The 20403-nt window shown below is 38.2% G+C and overlaps 5 protein-coding genes and 1 non-coding gene across 7 annotated transcripts; 3 read left to right on the top strand and 3 right to left on the bottom strand.

The window, feature by feature from the left end:
• Positions 1 to 2012: 2012 nt before the first annotated feature.
• Positions 2013 to 2748, bottom strand: LOC121807045. Its single transcript, XM_042207227.1, has one exon. It carries the CDS (start codon positions 2651 to 2653, stop codon positions 2153 to 2155), a length of 501 nt encoding a protein of 166 aa, XP_042063161.1. The 5' UTR covers positions 2654 to 2748; the 3' UTR covers positions 2013 to 2152.
• A 526-nt stretch (positions 2749 to 3274) lies between these two features.
• TRNAG-UCC lies at positions 3275 to 3346 on the bottom strand. The gene has a single exon. It is a non-coding gene; the product is annotated as a tRNA-Gly (tRNA).
• A 60-nt stretch (positions 3347 to 3406) lies between these two features.
• LOC121809847 (dual-specificity RNA methyltransferase RlmN) lies at positions 3407 to 6460 on the top strand. Its single transcript, XM_042210669.1, has 9 exons — positions 3407 to 3633; positions 3715 to 3791; positions 4111 to 4213; positions 4492 to 4589; positions 4742 to 4872; positions 5107 to 5215; positions 5468 to 5659; positions 5760 to 5896; positions 5993 to 6460. Exons 1-9 carry the CDS (start codon positions 3450 to 3452, stop codon positions 6273 to 6275), a joined length of 1314 nt encoding a protein of 437 aa, XP_042066603.1. The 5' UTR covers positions 3407 to 3449; the 3' UTR covers positions 6276 to 6460.
• Positions 6461 to 7568: 1108 nt separating this feature from the next.
• LOC121807431 (F-box protein At1g70590-like) lies at positions 7569 to 9775 on the top strand. The gene is made up of 4 exons (XM_042207662.1): positions 7569 to 8181; positions 8446 to 8579; positions 9149 to 9331; positions 9422 to 9775. The coding sequence occupies exons 1-4, from the start codon at positions 7665 to 7667 to the stop codon at positions 9590 to 9592; spliced, it is 1005 nt and encodes a 334-aa protein (XP_042063596.1). The 5' UTR covers positions 7569 to 7664; the 3' UTR covers positions 9593 to 9775.
• A 57-nt stretch (positions 9776 to 9832) lies between these two features.
• LOC121807430 lies at positions 9833 to 12238 on the top strand. 2 transcript variants are annotated; one of them, XM_042207660.1, is made up of 5 exons: positions 9833 to 10209; positions 10296 to 10375; positions 10664 to 11224; positions 11327 to 11552; positions 11649 to 12238. In XM_042207660.1, exons 3-5 carry the CDS (start codon positions 10694 to 10696, stop codon positions 12101 to 12103), a joined length of 1212 nt encoding a protein of 403 aa, XP_042063594.1. In that variant the 5' UTR covers positions 9833 to 10209; positions 10296 to 10375; positions 10664 to 10693; the 3' UTR covers positions 12104 to 12238. The 2 variants fall into 2 exon arrangements, with proteins under 2 accessions (XP_042063594.1, XP_042063595.1); XM_042207661.1 differs by having other exon boundaries at positions 10653 to 11224.
• Positions 12239 to 18041: 5803 nt separating this feature from the next.
• On the bottom strand, positions 18042 to 18697 carry LOC121809234. Its single transcript, XM_042209769.1, has 2 exons — positions 18607 to 18697; positions 18042 to 18496 (listed from the first exon to the last, which is right to left on the bottom strand). Exons 1-2 carry the CDS (start codon positions 18695 to 18697, stop codon positions 18042 to 18044), a joined length of 546 nt encoding a protein of 181 aa, XP_042065703.1.
• Positions 18698 to 20403: the final 1706 nt, after the last annotated feature.

Raw genomic sequence — 20403 nt, 5'->3', positions numbered from 1 at the left:
AAGAAGCCCAATTATATAATTATATGATAAAAATGTTAATTAGGTTATCCGCAATGGCGCCTAGCGCACCGCCTAGCCAAGCGTCGGCGCTAGGCGGATTTCGGAATTAAAAACCGCCGAGCGCTCGGCGGTTTCACAGCGCTGGGCGATCCGCTCGGCGCTATTGCAACGCTCCGGATCGCCGAGCGCATCGCCAAGCGGATTTTTTAATTTTTTTTATTTAATGTTTTTTTTATGAAACTCATTCTTGGTTGTTTCTCTTTTATAGAGACATCCGTGAATGTTTTATGTTCCACTTTCGATGTGGGACAAACTCATTCTTGGTTGTTTCTCTTTTATAGAGACATCCTTGAATGTTTTATGTTCCACTTTCGAGGTGGGACAAACTCATTCTTGGTTGTTTCTCTTTTATAGAGACATCCTTGAATGTTTTATGTTCCATTTTCGATGTGGGACAAACTCATTATTGGTTGTTTCTCTTTTATAGAGACATCCTTGAATGTTTTATGTTCCACTTTCGATGTGGGACAAATTCATTCTTGGTTGTTTCTCTTTTATAGAGACATCCTTGAATGTTTTATATTCCACTTTCGATGTGGGACAAACTCATTAATGAGGATGTTGTAATGTTATTTTAATTTTAATGAAGTGTGTTTTTTTAATTAATGTACTTTTTAAATTTTTAATATTATTATTGAATTTTCCAGTATCCGTGTGGTAAATTCAATTCCGTATTTTGTGTGATTGTTAATTATTTGTTTTATATAATTTTAAGTGATGTGGCTAGGCTATAGCTGGGCTATTTGTTTGTTTTGATGATGTGACAGGAGGATTTTTAGTGTTGATGATGTGGCAATATGAGTTTGTGGCTAGCCTATGACTGTGCTATTGCTGGGCTATTCCTATTGTGGATGGCCTTATGGAACTTAAAATATCTATTACCATATTTAGATTTGTTTTCTTGAGTATATTTTTTTGTAATATTTCCTTATGGAATATGTTTCCTTGTTTGACCATAAGTTTCCTTGTTTGACTTGAAGTATATTTTCTTGTGATATATTTATTCTTTATAAGATATTTCCTTATAAAATTATATAGTGAAATCTCTGGTTTGGCATCGCCCCAAACGTAGATACACATTGTATCGAATTATCTTTTATATTTATGATTGTGTGCTTTTATTTCCCAATAGAAGATGTCTATCCAATTTATTTCAACCCACACCACCTTAAATTTTTTAGCTTTAAGATCTACTACTACAAATCTTTGTCATTTGACACCATTAATGGTCTACGGATTATCTTTTTTTTTTCTAAATTGATTTTCAAGAGGTTATAAATCATTAATAAAACTGTAAAAAATAACTAACAATAATTCTTTGAATTTCTGAGTTGTGATTATCACGATGCAGCATCGCATTGGACTTGGCCACAAGGCTTGGTAGTCTTGTAAGCAAACTAATATGCGTCATGTGATCCCTACCTTATAGTGTCATATAGTACAATTCTAGCCAAAACTCGTGAAATGGGAATGGTCTTTTGGCATCCACAATAGCATGATCTATAAATGTCACATGACTCGCATATCTCTGAGTCCACACGACATTTTTTCATTATGAAAAATCAGATTTAGTTATGTATTTTTAATTTAAATTATATACTATTCATTAATTTATTGTTTCATTTAACAAAATTTAGTTACATAGGAGTAGTATTTAAAAAAAATGTAATTTTTGATGTATTTAAATTTTCAATTCTCATCTTTATTGATAAATTTAAATTATGAGTTAAAAAAGTACAGTAATAAATATAAATAATACAAGTAGTCAAAATAAAAATGATTTTGTAGGCTAAACACATATATGATGGAAGTGTTTAAGATTTAAATGATTTGTTGGCACTAAATTGAGTAGGAGTAATTTGTTTGCTTACAGTGAGCGACGAGAAGAATCTGGTGCTCTTTCTTCATGAACCTCCGACTTGGAATGACCAGAGCTTCAATCATAGCCAGGATTAAGATGAAGAGTTCAAATTGTGCAAATTTATAAGAGGAGTATGATCACAAATTCTGTTCATTCATAAATTTTCACAGCACAAAATCAGAATGAGAAATAGTGGTAGTTACAAGGAAAAAAGAGAGTGAATAGAATTGTTCATTTGGGCCAAACACTGATGCTCTCTTTCTGAAATTTGAGATAAATGGCGGAAAGCGCGGCGACGAAGTAAATCTGAAGGAAGACAATGGAAGGAGTGTGATAGTTAATGACGCCCTGACCCGTGGCCAGCTCCACCAGAAACAGAGCGCTCAATCCCAGAATCGCAATCCGCCCGTTCACCCGCTCCGAATACGGGCTGAACCCGAATTCCACATTCAGCCCTTCCGATTTGGGCTCTTTCAGCGCCACGGGCGGCAGGAACACGCTAGCACCCGACCCGCTTTTCTTCCCCTTCCGGCTCTTCCGCACCTCCGCTTTCTTCCCCGATCCGCTGCGGTACCGGAGCCGCACTTGGGACAGCCGCTCCTCGAAGCTTTCCTCCTGCTCTTCTGGGGCCGCGCGGAATTTCACAGCCTGCTGGTGCGCCCGGGCTTGGGATGGGAATGTGGGGTCAGGTTTTGGGAGCTGGAGACTTGAAGCTGGTAGACTTGTTGCCATTGTTGCTTGATTCCTTCTTTCTGGATTTTCTTCTTTTATTTTCCCTTTTTCTTTTTCTGAGGCGGAGGTCAGACCAGCGTTTAATACTCCAATTATGTGTATTTCCTTTTTCGCCTCCACTGTTTTGTGTAATTATGATTGGATCTCACTGAATACATAAAAGTTTTTAGTTGCATACACCAAATAAAAAAAAAGTTCATTTCTCACAAGATTGTCATATTCTATTTCTCGAGCTTTGATAAATAGGAGTATGAATTTATTGAAACTAAAAATTTCAATAACATTTTTAGTATATTAGAATTAAACTAACATTTTTTAGTATATTAGAATTTCAATAACATTTTTTAGTATAAATCCAAACGAACAATACTATACTTGTATCAAACGGGAGTGTTGCTCACAGAGGAGGCTCATGTAAGGTATATAGCATATCATGTTCTCATTAGTACTATATTAGTGTAAATATATACGTTACAGTTATCTTATTAGTTTAATTTTCAAAAAAAAAAATACAGTTATCTTACTATATATTAGTATAAATAAATACGATATAGTTATCTTACTAGTTTAATTTTCCAAAAAAAAAATTAAATGTTTAATTTTCCAAAAAAAATTAAATAATGCGTTTGCCGGGAGTCGAACCCGGGTCTATTGCTTGGAAGGCAATTATCCTAACCGTTGGACTACAAACGCTTGATGCCGATTCGACGGAAATGGCCTTACATAAATTATAAAGATTGCATTCAATCAAAGTGGTAAAGTAGTGGATGTTCTGGAACTCGGGCGGCTATAGGCAATGGAGATGACGCTCAGCCGCGGGCACTGGATGAGGCGCCACCTCGCAACCCTCTGCTTCCCTTTCTCTCCCACACCACTCCGCTTTCTCCCCATCGCCAATTCCCACCCTCTCTCTAATGCCCGATTCCTCTCTTTCTCAGCCGCTGCCACTCTCCAATCCAACGTCTCCCTCAACCCTAAAGGTAATTCACTCCTCTATACCCATTAACAGCTAACTCAGCCAATCAGTCTTCGAGAGACACATAATTACGTTTTACTTGTAGTTAGCAAAGGAGGTATGGAAATTCCAATGAAGGGTTCCATGGTTCTTTTGAAAGGGATGAGATATCACGAGCTTGAGGTATTTCTCTTTCTCCTTTCTACTCCTGCTAATTTTAATTACGGAGTATTTTTTTTTTATGAAAATCCTAACTTGAAGAATGATAGCCTAGTTACAAGCTCTATTCTTGTAGCTGCCTGCTCTGTCTTCTTTCTAATCAAGCGTAAATTTTTTAGTAGGTTTTTATCTGTTGATTTTATCTATTAGCAAGTTTTGTTTATTTCCTATCTATCATCTTATGATATAATTGCCCAAGTAATGAGTTTGCAGTGACCCAAATTAAATTGAATTGTATTTCAGTATCTCAATGTTTTGCTGACTTTGTTTGCTGCTACAACAGAAATGGGTTCAGTCACATGGTTACAGGCCTGGTCAGGCTATGATGTTATGGAAACGCTTGTACGGAAATAATATCTGGGCTCACTGCCATGAAGAATTAGAAGGTCTGTCCGTGATCAAGTAACTATGTCTCTGCTTTTTTAAATTTTCTATAAAGTTTTATTTCTATAGCTACTGTGAAGTTAACTGCTCTAGTTATCTTTTTTATCCTTGTATAAGTTGAGAATTGAGAAAGTATGTCGATGAAACGAAGTTCACTATCACTCTGTCTCCGGATAAACTGAACACATTTTATTCGTTTTCATTTGTTTCCCCAAACCATCCTTTACTCCATTTTTGGGGCTAATTGATAGTTCCATCCCGCTTTGTTGGGCACTGCTAGGTTTGAACAAGGATTTCAAAAAGATGTTAAGCGCACATGCTGAATTCAAGGCACTACACTTAAAGGATATGATTTCAGCTTCAGATGGAACCAAGAAGGTAAACATGTCTCTACTGACGGTTTAGTCACTAACTAATCCTTGTACAGCTAGTTAGCTACGCGAAGTATTAGGTTGCATGTGTACTACTTTCATGCACTTCAACAGTTTTGAGAACCGTCTCATTCATTTGGGAGTCACAGGATTTTACAGATACTGTTCACTTTGGAGGATGGACTAGTGATTGAAACCGTCGTGATTCCTTGTCCTAGGGGCCGGACTACAGTATGCGTTTCTAGTCAAGTGGGGTGTGCTATGAATTGTCAGTTTTGCTACACCGGGAGGCAAGATTTTTAACCTACATTTACTTTTCTTTTTAATTTTTTTTCTAGTTTCTTATTATATGAACGTAAGCGGAAAAAGGCTCCTTGTGTGGCTTCCGTGAAGATGGACTTGGGACTTAAATCTTTTGAGTTTCAAAAGGATGATGCAAATTTTCAACAGAAAAAATGCTACCTACTTTTAATGTTTATTGTTATCCAAGTAGTAATGAATTTTCCTGTTGATTTCTTTGGCAGAATGGGATTGAAAAGAAATTTATCTGCTGCCGAGATCGTGGAGCAGGCTGTGTTTGCAAGGCGACTGCTCTCACATGAAGTGGGTAACATAACGAATGTTGTATTCATGGTAAGTGTTAATTGGGTTTTGTCATCATTAATAGAGTTGATTATGACACTTTTTGAGCTACTGTTATCAAAGCTGCTTAATGATGGGTTAAGATTCGAGTTTGATGGTTTTCATTTGACCTAGATGTGTGAGATTATGCGTTGAAGGTTCTACTGACTTGATCAGACATCTCATTCTCTAGTCTTTTACTAGCTAGCATTTTAGGGCTTCACATCATGGTTGTAGTTACTGATTGAAGTTTCCTCGTTATAGGGGATGGGCGAACCACTTCACAACATTGAGAATGTTCTAAAAGCTGCTGACATAATGGTAGACGAGCAAGGTCTTCAATTCAGTCCTCGTAAGGTTACTGTCTCGACTAGTGGCCTTGTTCCACAATTAAAGCGTTTCCTTAAAGAATCCAACTGTGCATTAGCTGTCAGTTTGAATGCTACTACAGATGAGGTACTACCTCTATCCTTCTTTTCTTGATTATTTTCAGTGTATAGTTATACTAGATATACAGTAGATTTCTATTTTAAATACATTGCTAAAACATATGCAGGTCAGAAATTGGGTCATGCCAATCAACCGCAAGTATAACCTTGAGCTACTTCTTGGTACACTTCGGGAGGAACTTCGCTTGAAACGCCACTACAAGGTCTTATTCGAATATGTAATGCTCGCTGGAGTGAACGACAGGTCAGATATCCTTTTGATACCCGTTTGTCAAATAGAGTCAGTGTGATTAATACAAGGAAATCAACAATGACGATCATTTGGTGTATTTTGTTGCAGTGTTGAAGATGCTAAGCGGTTGATCAATCTTGTCCAAGGCATTCCTTGCAAGGTCAATCTAATATCTTTCAATCCCCATTGTGGGTCGAACTTTAAGCCAACCACAGACGAGAAGATGATAGAGTTCCGCAACATACTTGCTAAAGCAAAAGTAGTGGTCTTCGTACGACCCAGCAGAGGCGATGATCAGATGGCTGCGTGTGGCCAGCTTGGCAAGCCGGGTGAAATCCAGGCTCCCTTGCTCAAAGTCCCACTTAAGTTTCGGTCTTCGCTCTCAGCGTAGGGTTGGACCTTTTATCTGATTGTTGTGATCTCTCTACGTGCTGTGTCTGTTTTAGCTTTTTTTGTAGCTCATAGTTACTCCATAAGAATGCTGGGGATAGAGGTTGATGGAATCTTTCAATATATAATGATGTATTAATTCATCATTTTCTTATTAATCCTTAATATCATAGTACTATAGTAGTACGTGAGGTGATCAATTGCTAACTAATTAGCAATCCAAAACTAAGACTAATTTTTAACCATTAGATTTGAAGATCTAGTGGCATCATGCCAAGTTTATTATATTTTAAATATAAATAATTATTAAATAAAATATAAGGGTATTAATGCCAATCTCCTCTTATTAAAATTATCCTAAAACTTTAAATTTATGTAACTCTCTCAATTTAAATTATTTTTTCGCAAAAAACATATCAAATTAAAGGTAATTTTATAATGATTCTAACGAGATCTCAATTGCATATATTCCAACGATGTTCGAATGATAAAATTTAATGATTTTTATTTCAGTTTTCGTATATGTTGATGATTTGATGAAATCTCAATATAACGCATATAAAATCTCAATATAATGAATGTAAAATCTCAATATAATGCATGTGAAATCTCAATAAAACTGGGTTGATATTTTTCGTATACTTGTGTTGAAATACTCATGTCATTGTGTTGATATTTGTAATACACTATGTTAATATAAAAAAAACACGAAAAATATGATAGGATGATGAATTTTGATGAATTTTAAATCAATTTTCGTATATGTTGATGATTTGACGAAATCTCAATATAATGCATATACAATCTCAATATTATGCATGTAAAATCTCAATATAATGCGGGTGAAATCTCAATAAAACCGAGTTGATATTTTCGTGTGATATTTGTAATACACTATGTTAATATAAAAAAACATGAAAATTATGATATGATAACAAAATGACGATGTTACCCTTTTGTTGATATTTTGCCTACTATTTATTGAGATTCGTAAGATTTAATCTCATCCACCTCAATTTAAAATCTAAGGGTGGAGATTTGGTCTTTATTTTGGATTACGATGCTATAAACAATAGAAGATGACCCATAGTAGTACTACTACATTTTATTTAAATTTATGATATTTTGAGTAGTACTACTACATTTTATTTAAATTTATGATATTTTGAGAATTTAAATTAATGATAAAAATTCTAAAAGTTACATTTACGAAAAAGAGGTAAAAGAAACATGGAGTACGAAATGTATATATGTTTATTAAAATAAAATAAATAAACAAATGTAAAAGAAAATGTATAATGCTATTGTATTAAAAAGTTATCGTTTACTTTGTTCAGCTGTCGGTCTCCACCGAGCTCAACACCGCCGCCACGGCCAACGCAACCTTCCAATGAAGCAGAAGCAATGGCCTCGACATAAACCAGCCAGCCCTCCCTCGATCAAAAAGCAAAAGAATTCCTACGCTTTAGCAAAATCATCGAAACCCCCAAAATTCCCCCAATTCAATCCGTCTCCAGATGCCTCTTCAACTTCCACTTCAATCTCCGCCGTCCCCTACGACGCATTAGTCAGGATCGCATCGTCCTTCACTCTGCCGGATCTGAGGGCGGCCTCGCTCGTCTGCAGAGCGTGGAGGGACGCGCTCAAGCCGCTCAGCGAGGCGATGGCTTTGTTTAGGCGGGGGAAGCAATTCAAGCACGGCCTCGGAAGGGTGCAGCCCAGCTTGGGCAAGGCTTTGGATTGTTTCTTGAAGGCGGCGGCGCGTGGCTCCATTCTAGCTATGGTAGATGCGGGTTTGATTTATTGGGAAATGGGCAAGTTTGAAAAGGCGGTTGTTTGGTATAGGAGAGCCGCCGAGCTTGGTGATCCCGCTGGACAATGTAATTTGGCTATCTCCTTTCTGCAAGGTATATATATATGATTGTGTGTTTGGGAATCAATTTCATCATTTAGTGTTAGATGCTTAGGACTGTTATTGATGATTATTTTACTGCTAAATGAGAAATCTTTGTTCAATTTTATGGATACTACTATCCTCCTCCTTCCTAGAATCAATTTTATACTAGCTCATCTGTATTTCTTGTTGATTACATACGAAATTGAGAAACCGATTAGTGAGATTACGAAAGAATGCTACTACTATATGAATGACGATTGTGCATATGCTGCAGCTAAACCTCCAAATACCAAAGAAGCAGTTGAGTGGCTGTACAAGGCTTCCGTTGCTGGCCATGCTCGCGCTCAATACCAACTGGCGCTTTGTTTTCATCAAGGAAAAGGGGTGGAACAAAGTGTGCAAGAAGCGGTATGATGTTATCCAACTCTTTAGTGTTTTGACCTTAACATATAGTATATGCCAACCTATTGAAACAGAGTAGAAATGCAACCGGTTGCAAGTTTCAGGCTGCGATGGTTGATAAATCAGTCGACTTAGTGAAAAAGCAAACCGAAAGATTATTAGAAGTAAAAACTTGTAGTAGAAGGCTGAAATCTGGATGTTGCATATGAAATTGAGCTTTGACTAGAAGCAGAACTGGACCAGACCAATTCTTCATAATTCTGTAATTGGAACTGAACTAACTTATGTACTAGTGGAGTAGTATAAAAGAAGCCAAATTTGTAATGTGATCCTGTTTAGTTTTACAATTTAACAGTGTTCTGTATAGTGCTCATCCCTGATTAAAAGGCCTGTATTGTAGAAAGCCTGAGCTCCCCATCTAGCCAAATTAATTATCGACTATTGTATTGTTTTTTAAACGATGATGGCCCAAATAATGAAGTTGTTGGTGTTCATAGGGGTCACGGTTGCTCTTGTAGTTTGATAGACTGCTAACTTATGGTTATCCTTTTCACTTGTATTACTGATTTTAATAGGCTGGCTGGTATGCAAGAGCTGCAGAGGGGGGATATGCGCGTGCGATGTACAATACATCCCTATGCTACTCACTTGGTGAAGGTTTGGTTCAATCTGATATGTTGGCTAGAAAATGGATGAGAAGGGCAGCCGACCACGGCCATAGCAAAGCTCAGTATGAGCACGGGTTGGCGCTCATTTCAGTATGTAACAAGAGCATTCTTTGCTTTCTGTTGGTGTGAGTAATTGCTCAAAACTCAGATAGTTAGATGGTATTTCTACATCGTTGACAGGAAGGCGACGCGATGAATGGTGTGGTGTACCTGGAATTGGCTACTAGGGCCGGTGAAATGGCTGCAGCACCAGCAAGAGACGCTGTGCTCGAGCAACTCTCTGCAACTTGTCGAAAAAGAGCTGTACTTCTTGCTGACAAATGGCGCGCTTTAGCCTCCTCCTCCCGGTGACTCCGCTACTGCCTATTTGTAATTTTAATTTTTATGTGTGTCAAATTTTGTAAACTAGTTATGTAATTAAATGCAGTCATCAAAAGAGAGTGTGAAAAGATGTAGTAATGCAACAGTGTAATTTCCAATTAAGGACGTGTTCACTACTTTAGAGATAGACAGTTTATGCTTCATTTATGGTCATATTTGGGTGTTCACTAGTCTTGATATAAATGAGGATGGCCCTGCATTTTATTAAGGCCCGCACTGTTCACTCCGTAAATAAGGTAATAGCATTTATTGACAAAATGGTGCTAATTGAAATGTCATCGAAAACCGCATCAGGAATTGGATGGCAAAAGTCGAATGTGGCCTTGAGGTGCTCGGTTTTCACCCCTAATTTGAAATCACTTCTTCAATTTGTGAGGAAGACCGAAGCCCCAGCGCTCTACAACGGCGGCGATAACTGGGTAGTTCGCAGCCATCGACGGAGGCGGAATTAAGGTCGGTGTTCTCGCAAATCGTCGAAGCTAGATCCCCGATTCGTGCTTCAGAGTCGAATTCGAGTTTATTGTTGAGCCGCTGCCATTTTACTCAAGGAAAATTGATCATCATACTTCTCGACAACGCTGCTTCAGGTTAATTTTTTCTGCAATAAACAGGCCCCTAACTTAGACGAAGATACGGGCTCCAAGTGTTGTATTGATTATGTGTTTCGTCGCAGGGAACGGCGGTTGTACCAGGCGTGAAATTACCCATCCAAGACGAATTTAGGATCTGCAAGCTCTACTCCAGTCTCCACAAGTAAGTCGTCGGTTCTCCATCTACTCCATATCCTGTGTTGTGTTCTAAAAAATTTTGGATTTGTGAAGCTGTGTGTGATGTGATACAGAGTGTATATGTCTGTAAATTCTTAGCATTTGGATGGCATATGTTGTGCTTAAATTTGTGCCGTGATATCATTTATAATGCCTATTTGCTCTAGAGCTACTTTATCATTGAGCACGTATCTGTATTGTTTTGTAATTTGCTGTAGAGCTACTTTATCATTGAGCACGTATCTGTTAAGTCATTTTGCCAGTGCAATTGTAGAGGTATCCACACAATTTCTGCAATTAAGGAATGTCTAGCCGCACAAGTGAACACGGTCATCTGGTCATGGTATTGGAGGACATTATGCAACTTTATCGTATTGAAACAACCTATTTCTTGCACAATTACCTTAATGCCCGCACCCGGCTAGCAAAAAGAAAGGTCCTAGACCACGCAAAGCGGTATAGTATATTGAAAAAAATCCCTACGCAAGTGGAGCACCTAGATAGACTTGTGCATGCTAGTGATACGGATTGCATCGCCAAATTGCGAATGGACCACAACACCTTTGGACGGTTATGTCGTATACTACATGCGCGGGGTGGCCTGCACATCGGGAGATGTTTAGGAATCGAGGAACAGGTTGCCATGTTTTTGGGGGTACTTGCTCATCATGATAAAAACCGTGTGGTTAAATTCCATTTCCTCCGATCTGGGGCCATTGTTTCGCACATTGTGCACAACGTGCTTTGTGCAATTCTCAGCCTTCACTCGGTGCTGATTTCCAAACCCACTCCCGTCACCGAAAACAATACAGATCATAGATGGAAATGGTTTAAGGTATTATACTTTGTAATGCACTTATCAGCTGTTAACCTACAAGTTATTTTTATACAATTGTTCACCTAAATTGGCTCACTTAATTTTGGTTTTTTATTGAAGGGTTGCCTTGGTGCTCTTGATGGAACACACATCAACGTACTCGTCAGCAATGAAGACAAGCCCCGATACAGAACCAGAAAGGGGCAAATTGCGACTAATACCCTTGCCGTGTGTGATCGAAACATGCAATTCGTGTATCTACTAGCCGTGTGGGAAGGGTCTGCTGGCGACTCCCGTATTCTTAGAGATGCAGTTACCCGGTATAATGGCTTCAAGGTGCCCCAAGGTATGTTGTTCTATACCGGGGTAGTCCACTTATTCAAATATGTGTTCTTAAATAGAAAATCATCAAGCTGATGTTATTTGAATGATCTACGTGTAGGTTGTTACTACTTGTGTGATAATGCTTATGCTAACAGTAATGGCTTCCTCACACCATACCGTGGCGTGCGTTATCATCTGAAAGAGTATGGCCCAGGAACCGAGTCCCCGCAGGATCCAAAAGAAATGTTCAATATGCGCCATACTAAGGCAAGAAACATAATCGAACGAGCTTTTGCAGTCTTAAAAATGCGTTGGGGTATCCTTCGAAGTGCATCGTTCTATCCAATTGAGATTCAGATCCGCTTGATTATGTGTTGTTTTCTACTACACAATTTTATTCGGCGGGAGATGGAGGTTGATCCGGTCGAAATGGAGCTTGATGATGCTGATTTGGCGGAGTTGGGCAACACAGAAGAAAACATAGGCGCTGATTATGTGAATTGCGTCGAGCCAACTGCCGAATGGACTCAAACCAGGGAGCAACTAGCAATGAACATGTGGATGAATAGATAGGATTTGTTGTTAGCTACTGATCTTTTTCGAAACTTTTTGCAAACTATGTGATATTGTACTCATTTGGTTTTATCCCCCTCTAACTAAACTTTTCTGGTTTTATCACATGTGGATGAATAGACGTTTAACACATCACTATATTACTGTATTCCGTATTAGATTATCATTTTATAAGGTAAAAGTATCATTTTATTGAACAAAAATGTCATTTTATACACCAAAAATACCTATCTTTCTACCCGGCAAAAGTATCATTCTATAGGCTGAAAGTATCATTCTATCGGGAAAAGGTATCATTTTATCAGTTTTATGTCATTTTGTCACGTTAAAGTATAATTTTTCAGCTTATATGCAATTTCTCCAGCTAAACTATCATTTTTATAAGCTAACTGTCATTTTATCCGCTTAGATTATCATTTTATAAGGTAAAAGTATCATTTTATTAAACAAAAATGTCATTTTATACACCAAAAACACCTATCATTCTATCGGCTGAAAGTATCATTCTATCGGCTGAAAGTATCATTCTATAGGCTGAAAGTATCATTCTAACGGGAAAATGTATCATTTTATCAGTTTTATGTCATTTTGTCACGTTAAAGTATCATTTTATCAGCTTATATGCAATTTCTCCAGCTAAACTATCATTTTTATAAGCTAAATGTCATTTTATCCGCTTAGATTATCATTTTATAAGGTAAAAGTATCATTTTATTAAACAAAAATGTCATTTTATACACAAAAAACACATATAATTCTATCGGCTGAAAGTATCATTCTATAGGCTGAAAGTATCATTCTATCGGGCAAAAGTATCATTTTATTAGTTTTATGTCATTTTGTCACGTTAAAGTATCATTTTTCAGCTTATATGCAATTTCTCCAGCTAAACTATCATTTTTATAAGCTAACTGTTATTTTATCCGCTTAGAGTATCATTTTATAAGGTAAAAGTATCATTTTATTAAACAAAAATGTCATTTTATACACCAAAAACACCTTTCATTCTATCGGCTGAAAGTATCATTCTATAGGCTGAAAGTATCATTCTATCGGGCAAAAGTATCATTTTATCAGTTTTATGTCATTTTGTCACGTTAAAGTATCATTTTTCAGCTTATATGCAATTTCTCCAGCTAAACTGTCATTTTTATAAGCTAACTGTCATTTTATCCGCTTAGATTATCATTTTATAAGGTAAAAGTATCATTTTATTAAACAAAAATGTCATTTTATACACCAAAAATACCTATCATTCTATCAACTAAAAGTATCATTCTATCGTCTGAAAGTATCATTCTATCGTCTTATTTTATCATTTTAAATCAAACTCAAAATATACGTAAACTTGAATAGCTCTCATGTTATATTTTATCATAACAGAATAAGCCTTTCATATTATATTTTTTATTTTTTAATTACCTCTTCTCTTGAATAGCTCTCATGTTTTATAATAAAGAAATATTTATTTTTGTTGAAGGTAAATAAGTTAGATAATTTAAAATTATGATTTTGAAATAACTTAGATAATATTTATTCCTCCAATTGTGAAAAATCTTTTATAGGATATGCATAGCTATACTCCCCTAAGTACGGCGGTAGAAAAATGTCATTCATATTTACTCCTCCAATTGCAATTATGGTTGGGGTAGATATGTGTCAATCGTAATTACTTCACAAGCCTTTCTTCAAGAAGTAATTAAGGTTGGGTGTGATGAGCCCATATCTCTATTTAATTGTGAAACTTGACCGGCATTTGCACCACCCAACTTTCGAAACTTGTTCTTCGAAGATCACAAGCCATGGATATTCCTCTACAATCGGTCGTCCTTTATCAAGGCAAATGGACTGCAGATTGTGACACAATCCTCGTCGATACTTTGGTGAGCAAGCAGAGTGAAATGCAATGCATCAACCCGCTCTTCCCCCGATGGAGTGTATTGCGTAGTGTGGCCTCGGAAATCCGGAGCATCGCTGGAGTCAAATTTTCTGCGGCTGAAGTAGATGGACGTGTTGATGTGCTCCATACGCGCTACAAAATATTCAAGAAGGTCGACAACTTCCCGGGCGCGAGATGGGATGGTGTTAGGGGCAAACCTGTCATTGAGCACGTATCTGTATTGTTTTTTCATGGAATGGTGTTAGGGGCAAACCTGTCATTGGCAGTCGGAAAAAGGCAGGTTAAAAAAATGGCAAAATGCAATTCCTCAAATCTGAAGCCCAATTAAGAGTCAATGAACGCCCATTTAGTATGTGAATTGTGTGGGCCCAGGAAACACATTTATGCCCTTTTTTCATTTAATTAGTACCCACAAGGGATGTAGTGCATACCCTAATGGTATCTATCCCTGAGCAAGATTGTTAATGAAAGCGATCGCTTTCCCAGTTATGTCAAGAAATCTGGGCAATTTCATGTGTTCAGTGTGGCAGACTAATTTCTTGACGGCCCTTGAATATAGCTAGGCCCGCACTGTTCATTGCTGAAATGGCCGAATTACAATATTTCGATTTTGGTGGTTTTTATATCTTGCTTTGGAACGTGCATCCAGAAATAGATGCAAGATTACCCTCAATTTTGGTGGTTCATTACAATTTTCTCTCTCCACCACCGATCCACCTTCATCCCATTTCCCTGCATTTTCCCTTCTCTTTCTTCACCATCTCCAATTTCAAAAACACATTAGTAAAATAGAGCTCTCATCACTCTTTTCCCACTCATCTCTTTCTTTGCATTTTCACAACTTTCCACAAAATTCAATCCCAGAAAAAAATAAGATTCGGAGGTCTTTATTTTTCTTCCTCCCCCTCTCTTTTATGCTCCAATTCAGAGACCTGCGATGGAAGAGCGAGGGTTTTTTTGTCAGCACACTCAAATAAAGAGCTGTTTTTTTCTAAAACATGAGGCCAAAACTTGTTCAGTGAATTGAATTCTCTACTGGTGGGACCTACCGTCTAATTCTGATCAAGAATTAACCTAAGGGCGTGTTCATGTTGCTTCGTAGGAAATGCACATAAAGGATTCTTGTGGTAAATCAGCCGTGTAGGGCCCACAGAAATGTCAATGATTTCTTTAGTTCAGGTTTGTAGATAACAAATGAGAATTGCTTTTATGACACAATTTTGGTTTATTTTCTAAAAGCCACTTCTGACCGTGTAGACTAAAATACCCTCATCTAAAATGAAATTAATCCTCCTCGACGCGCAAGTGAAATTTGGGCGCCTGATTTGATTTTTTCAAAAAGGCACCGCCTACAAAAGGGGGTCAGCACCGATGATTGATTTCATCCTTTACATACCAAAGCGGCGAGTTGGGGCAACGAATTCTTCGAGGTATGCACTGCAAAACTCAATAATTTAGTGAAATTTCGGTAGGAATTGGGTATGTGTTTCATCCGGGCGGCGTATTTTTTGTACAATCAATTTGGGTCTTTTACACTTTTTGTGAAATTTTGGTATTGAAGTTGTTCGATGGAGATCCAGCTATGCATAGACGAGGGGTAAGGTGTTCTGACTCTAGAATCTGTATAAGATGTGAGAAAATCTTTGGATGGAATCAGACAGAAGCTGTTCTAAACCTCAAAATGACATGGATGAGATATTGCATTACTTATGAGTAGTATTTTGATACTTTAATTGATGTTATGCTCACGTTTTGCAGGCAATGTCAAACTCCCAACGAGTTGGGAGTGTTCATGGAATTGGTAGTAGCAGTGAAGGTGTGTACTTTACTGCCGTTGTGTACATAACGTATGCACTTGTGACAAATAGAACTTATTGCTTATCTCAAGCTATTTTTGTTGTTTGGTTGTATTCATCCAGGGAACTATGTATCGCCACGACAGAAGTATCACAAGGGGGATAGGTCTCGAAGGATGTGGACTATACGCGAGGAGGAGATCCTAGCAGCTACGTTACTAGACCTAGTGGCTCGAGGTTGGAAATCCGATAATGGATTCCGTGCAGGCTATCTACAGAAGATCGAGGATGCTATATGAGCGGAATTCCCAAACACAGATATCAAGGGTACTCCTCATGTAACCTCGAGGCTTCAAGCGTGGAAGAAAAGCTACACCAGCCTATGCAAAATCTTAGGTCGGACTGGTGTGGGTTTCAATAACGATGGCGAATACAAGATAGACTGCGACAACGAACAATGGGCGCAAATTGTTCAGGTTTCATAAATCAAAGCCTTCTCACAGATTACGTATTATTTGGTTTCTCTAAAATGTGTTGTATTTGTGACCTTAGTAATCCATTAGAGATTGTTCCGGTACAGGCTGATAAAAATGCAAGGTTTATGCGAACGAAGTCGTGGCCATTGTGGGAGACTTGGAAGTGTATCTTCGGCAAAGATCGAGCCAGTGGTGGTGGGGCTGAGGACCTGCAAGCGGCTGCTGTCCGCCAGCGAGAAAAAGTCGCTGCTGCAAGCAACACACACGAGAATTCTGAGCTCCCATTGTCTGAAGACTTCCCCATTCATGAAACTGATCCGGTCGAAGAGCATATGGAGCAGAACGACATCAGTTCAGGAAACAATGAGAGGGTCACGGCTACCACCAAATCTGGTGGAAGAAAACGCAAGAGCACCTCCTCTGATGATGCATTGTTGGACTTCCTAGGCAACCTACATGCCGACACTAACGCACGCTTGGAGGTTATCGCTGCAAGGATCGGCTACGAGTTTGATTTGGGGAAGGCTAGGCAAGAGGTGTTTGACAAGCTTGGGACCGTTGACGGCCTAACTCTTGATGAGAGGTATGACCTCTGTGACATCCTCAGCAAAAATTCTGAGTGGATGGAGGTTTTCATTGGGATGCCACCGAATGCTAGGCTGGGATATCTGAAAAGGTTCCTCAAACCAAGCAACCCGCCCAAGTGAAGTCAGTTGATGGTATCTCTTTGTCCCATGACCTTATATTTGGGTAATGATATTGTAATTTCTTTTTGACTCTCTATGATGCATAAGTTAAGTAGAAGTAAATATTTTTTGTAAAATTTGCCTATAGTACGCAAAACATTTTGTAAACCTATTCAAAGTGGGGCGGTATATGAGACTTTTGATGATGATAATATAAAACAAATTATGTTTGTTGATTTGGTTGGTGTGTACATTCGTTGAGTTCTGAAATTCAGTGGACGTCCAACTTTCATCACACAACTGAGTAATTGTTGAAGCCAATGTTACAAAAACCGTTGTCATATATCCATTGGCAACAGAAAATATTGTAAAATACTGCTAAACGGAGGTAGATCTTATCATCAGTATGCATCTAACAAGTGGGCTTACAAAAGGGGGAATAGAAAACAACCACATTGTACTTACAGAGTGTCCAAAAACAAAATGGCATAGTCCACAACCACTTGCACTACACGGCTGATTAATGTGGAGCTAGCAACACTCTTACCTGTGCACAATTGGACTCACTTGCCCAAGTTAGGCCACCAAGCAATGGGTGAGTTGGATCCACATGAACTGGCGTGCGGTGATCATATTGGCTTGTCAAACATACCAAGTTGTATTACTACATCGCATCCTTAACACCGCATCCATATCTCATAATATGGCATACATAGTACGAGTTAACATTGCGAAGGTTTGCGCACATCCGGTGCGAGCGCCCAACTTAACTACAAGCCCAAAAAAATCACAAAGTTTAGTAGGCAACTGGACTCCCTCTCAGAGGAGCTTTCCTATCAACAACCCAAACAAAACCAGTACAACCCCATGAAGCCCATGAGAAGATGCATGTTTAAATGGGAGAGGCATACGATGTTGCATTTTGCTAGTGGAGAAAACAAAAAATCCACTCATTATAATATACCACTAAACAGCACAATACAATAAGATACATTTCAAAAGCAAAATGTGCTTCATAATTTGGAAGTTATAGTGATATGCAAAAAGACTCCACATAGAGTTCTTATACACAAATCCAGCCTAACGGTTGTTCCACATGTTGAGGGCCAAATTGTCCCGTGTCTGCGTCCACTCTTGAGTCGGCTCAACACAGTCTACAAAATCTAGGCCCACATACTCTTCTTCGGTAGGGGTTTGAGGACCTACGGCCCCATCTAGTTCAATCTCAACTGGGTCTATTACCATTTCACGTCTTATGAAGTTATGTAGAAGGAAACAAGCCATTATCAAACGGATCTGGGTCTGGATAGGGTAGAACGAAGCACTTCGAAGGATGCCCCACCGCATTTTCAAGACTGCAAAAGCACGTTCTATAACATTTCTGGCCTTTGTGTGACGCATGTTGAATATTTCTTTCGGGTTCTGAGGAGCTGTTGTTCCAGGGCCCCACTCCTTCAGGTGATATCTAACACCTTTGTACGGAGTCAAGAAGCCATTACTGTTAGCGTATGCATTGTCGCACAAGTAATAAGATCCTGCATTGTTAGCGTATGCATTGTCGCACAAGTAATAATGACGCTAAAACGTCGAGCATGGTCAAGGAGTTGTCGTTTCTTGCGTTCCGTGCGGGCACGCCTATATCTACGAATGAGAATAGTCACCTCTACTCGATACATGACCATTAGGTCTTCCAGCATCATAGACAGTTGGGCATAGTTTGATGTATCAGGAGCCATTGTCTGTATATGGCGTTAGATGGGGAACGAATTTGGGAACCTTACACGGCAAGCATATCTGTCACAACTACTGAAGATGAAGACTAAGCAACAGGGTATTTTATAGAGGAACAAACAAAAGAAGTGATATTTACCAAACAAAAGGACAATCCAAAGCATAACCATGACACAGTAGAGGATTAGTAGGAAATCTATACAGCCATTCTTCAAATATCACACATACATACAAAAAGTTGCATATCATCTTACTCAGCCATTGATAAAATTCTACAGATCTATACCTTGATGTTGGCACGAAGATGTTGGCACGAAATTAAATTCAAAGTAAATTTCGAAATATAATAGCAGTGATAAGCTGTATTACATCCTGTTGGATGAGAATATTTAAGACTCCAGAGCTACACAAACATGCGTTACCCATTGAAAATGGAAGAATTAGTGGAACGATTTAGCAATGCAAAATCGTAGGAGTTTAAGAAAAATGAATGGAAAGCTGTTAAATCGGGATAAGCCAAAATAATTCGGTCAAAATACCTACAATCGACGGAGGAACCCTGGCCAAATGGTAAGCACGTCTGCGGATCTTGTGGAACGCCGTCAGCGACGATTGAAGAAACTCCGGATTGTACCTTTGATGCAACCTCGTCGGCTTCTTCCAGTTTCACACACTCAGCTATTGTGTTCTCCCCTCGGAGGCGACGATGATCTTTTCCACGAGAAGCCCTAATTTGATTTGGGAAATGAGAGATGGAAGGAGGGAACGAAATTGGCAGGGGTAAATGAGACATTTTCCCATCAAATCTTACTTTCCGTCCCGCATCCAGTTTCATATACCAACCCCAACCAAATATTTTATTTTGCCCATTTCATTAAAGAACAGTACGGGCCTTGGGCAATTCCTTGGGCTTTCAAGTAATGAAACAATGAAGTTGAACGCCAGAACCGCATAAGAAATGGGCCATAATCTGCCTATTTCTAATAACCTGAACGTGCCCTAAAGAAGAAGGCAAGTGAAAGGTAAAAGTTTCTGTCCTTGCCAATTAATTTATGACAACAAATATTTAAAGCGACCAGTTTTAGACTTGTTGGCGGGTAACAAAATATATAATTGTATAAGAAGCCAATTAACATTCTCAATACCTCTAAGTTTGACAAAATTCTTCAAAGCATCCTGCAATCCACCTCTACTTTCTAATCTAAATCTAAATCTAAATCTAAATCTAAATCTGAGAGAGGGAACGTGTATGTATTGCATTGGGCATTATCTTGTTTTCTTTAGAGATAGACACATTAAGATTTAATATATTCACGTGTTTTTAAGCACTGTACACAGTCATTAAGAAAAATTAATTTGCTTTTTCCTACTATTTTATGAATTCGTTCTTTAATTTTAACTTTATATTCCCAATTTATAATTTTTTTATTTGTAAATTCTAATCAAATTGAAATGATCTCATTCCAATGTTCGGTAAATAGTTGAGCTGATTCAAATATGGGGCTCTTTGAGTGGAAAATTGCTGGTCCAAATTGGGGAGTACCAAACCAGCTTTTGACTTAATTGTCTACTTTAGGATGTGTATTTAAGCACTGTACAATTTAAATGATACTAATACATTTCTTCTTCAATTATTTTAAAAGATTATATCCTTATTAATTATAGTAATTATGAACCAATCAAACATCACTACAGAATCAAATAACTAACA

The sequence above is a fragment of the Salvia splendens genome, chromosome 6 (genome assembly GCF_004379255.2).
Source record: "Salvia splendens isolate huo1 chromosome 6, SspV2, whole genome shotgun sequence".
Classification (NCBI taxonomy): domain Eukaryota; kingdom Viridiplantae; phylum Streptophyta; class Magnoliopsida; order Lamiales; family Lamiaceae; genus Salvia; species Salvia splendens.
This window is presented reverse-complemented; position numbering and strand designations above follow the sequence as displayed.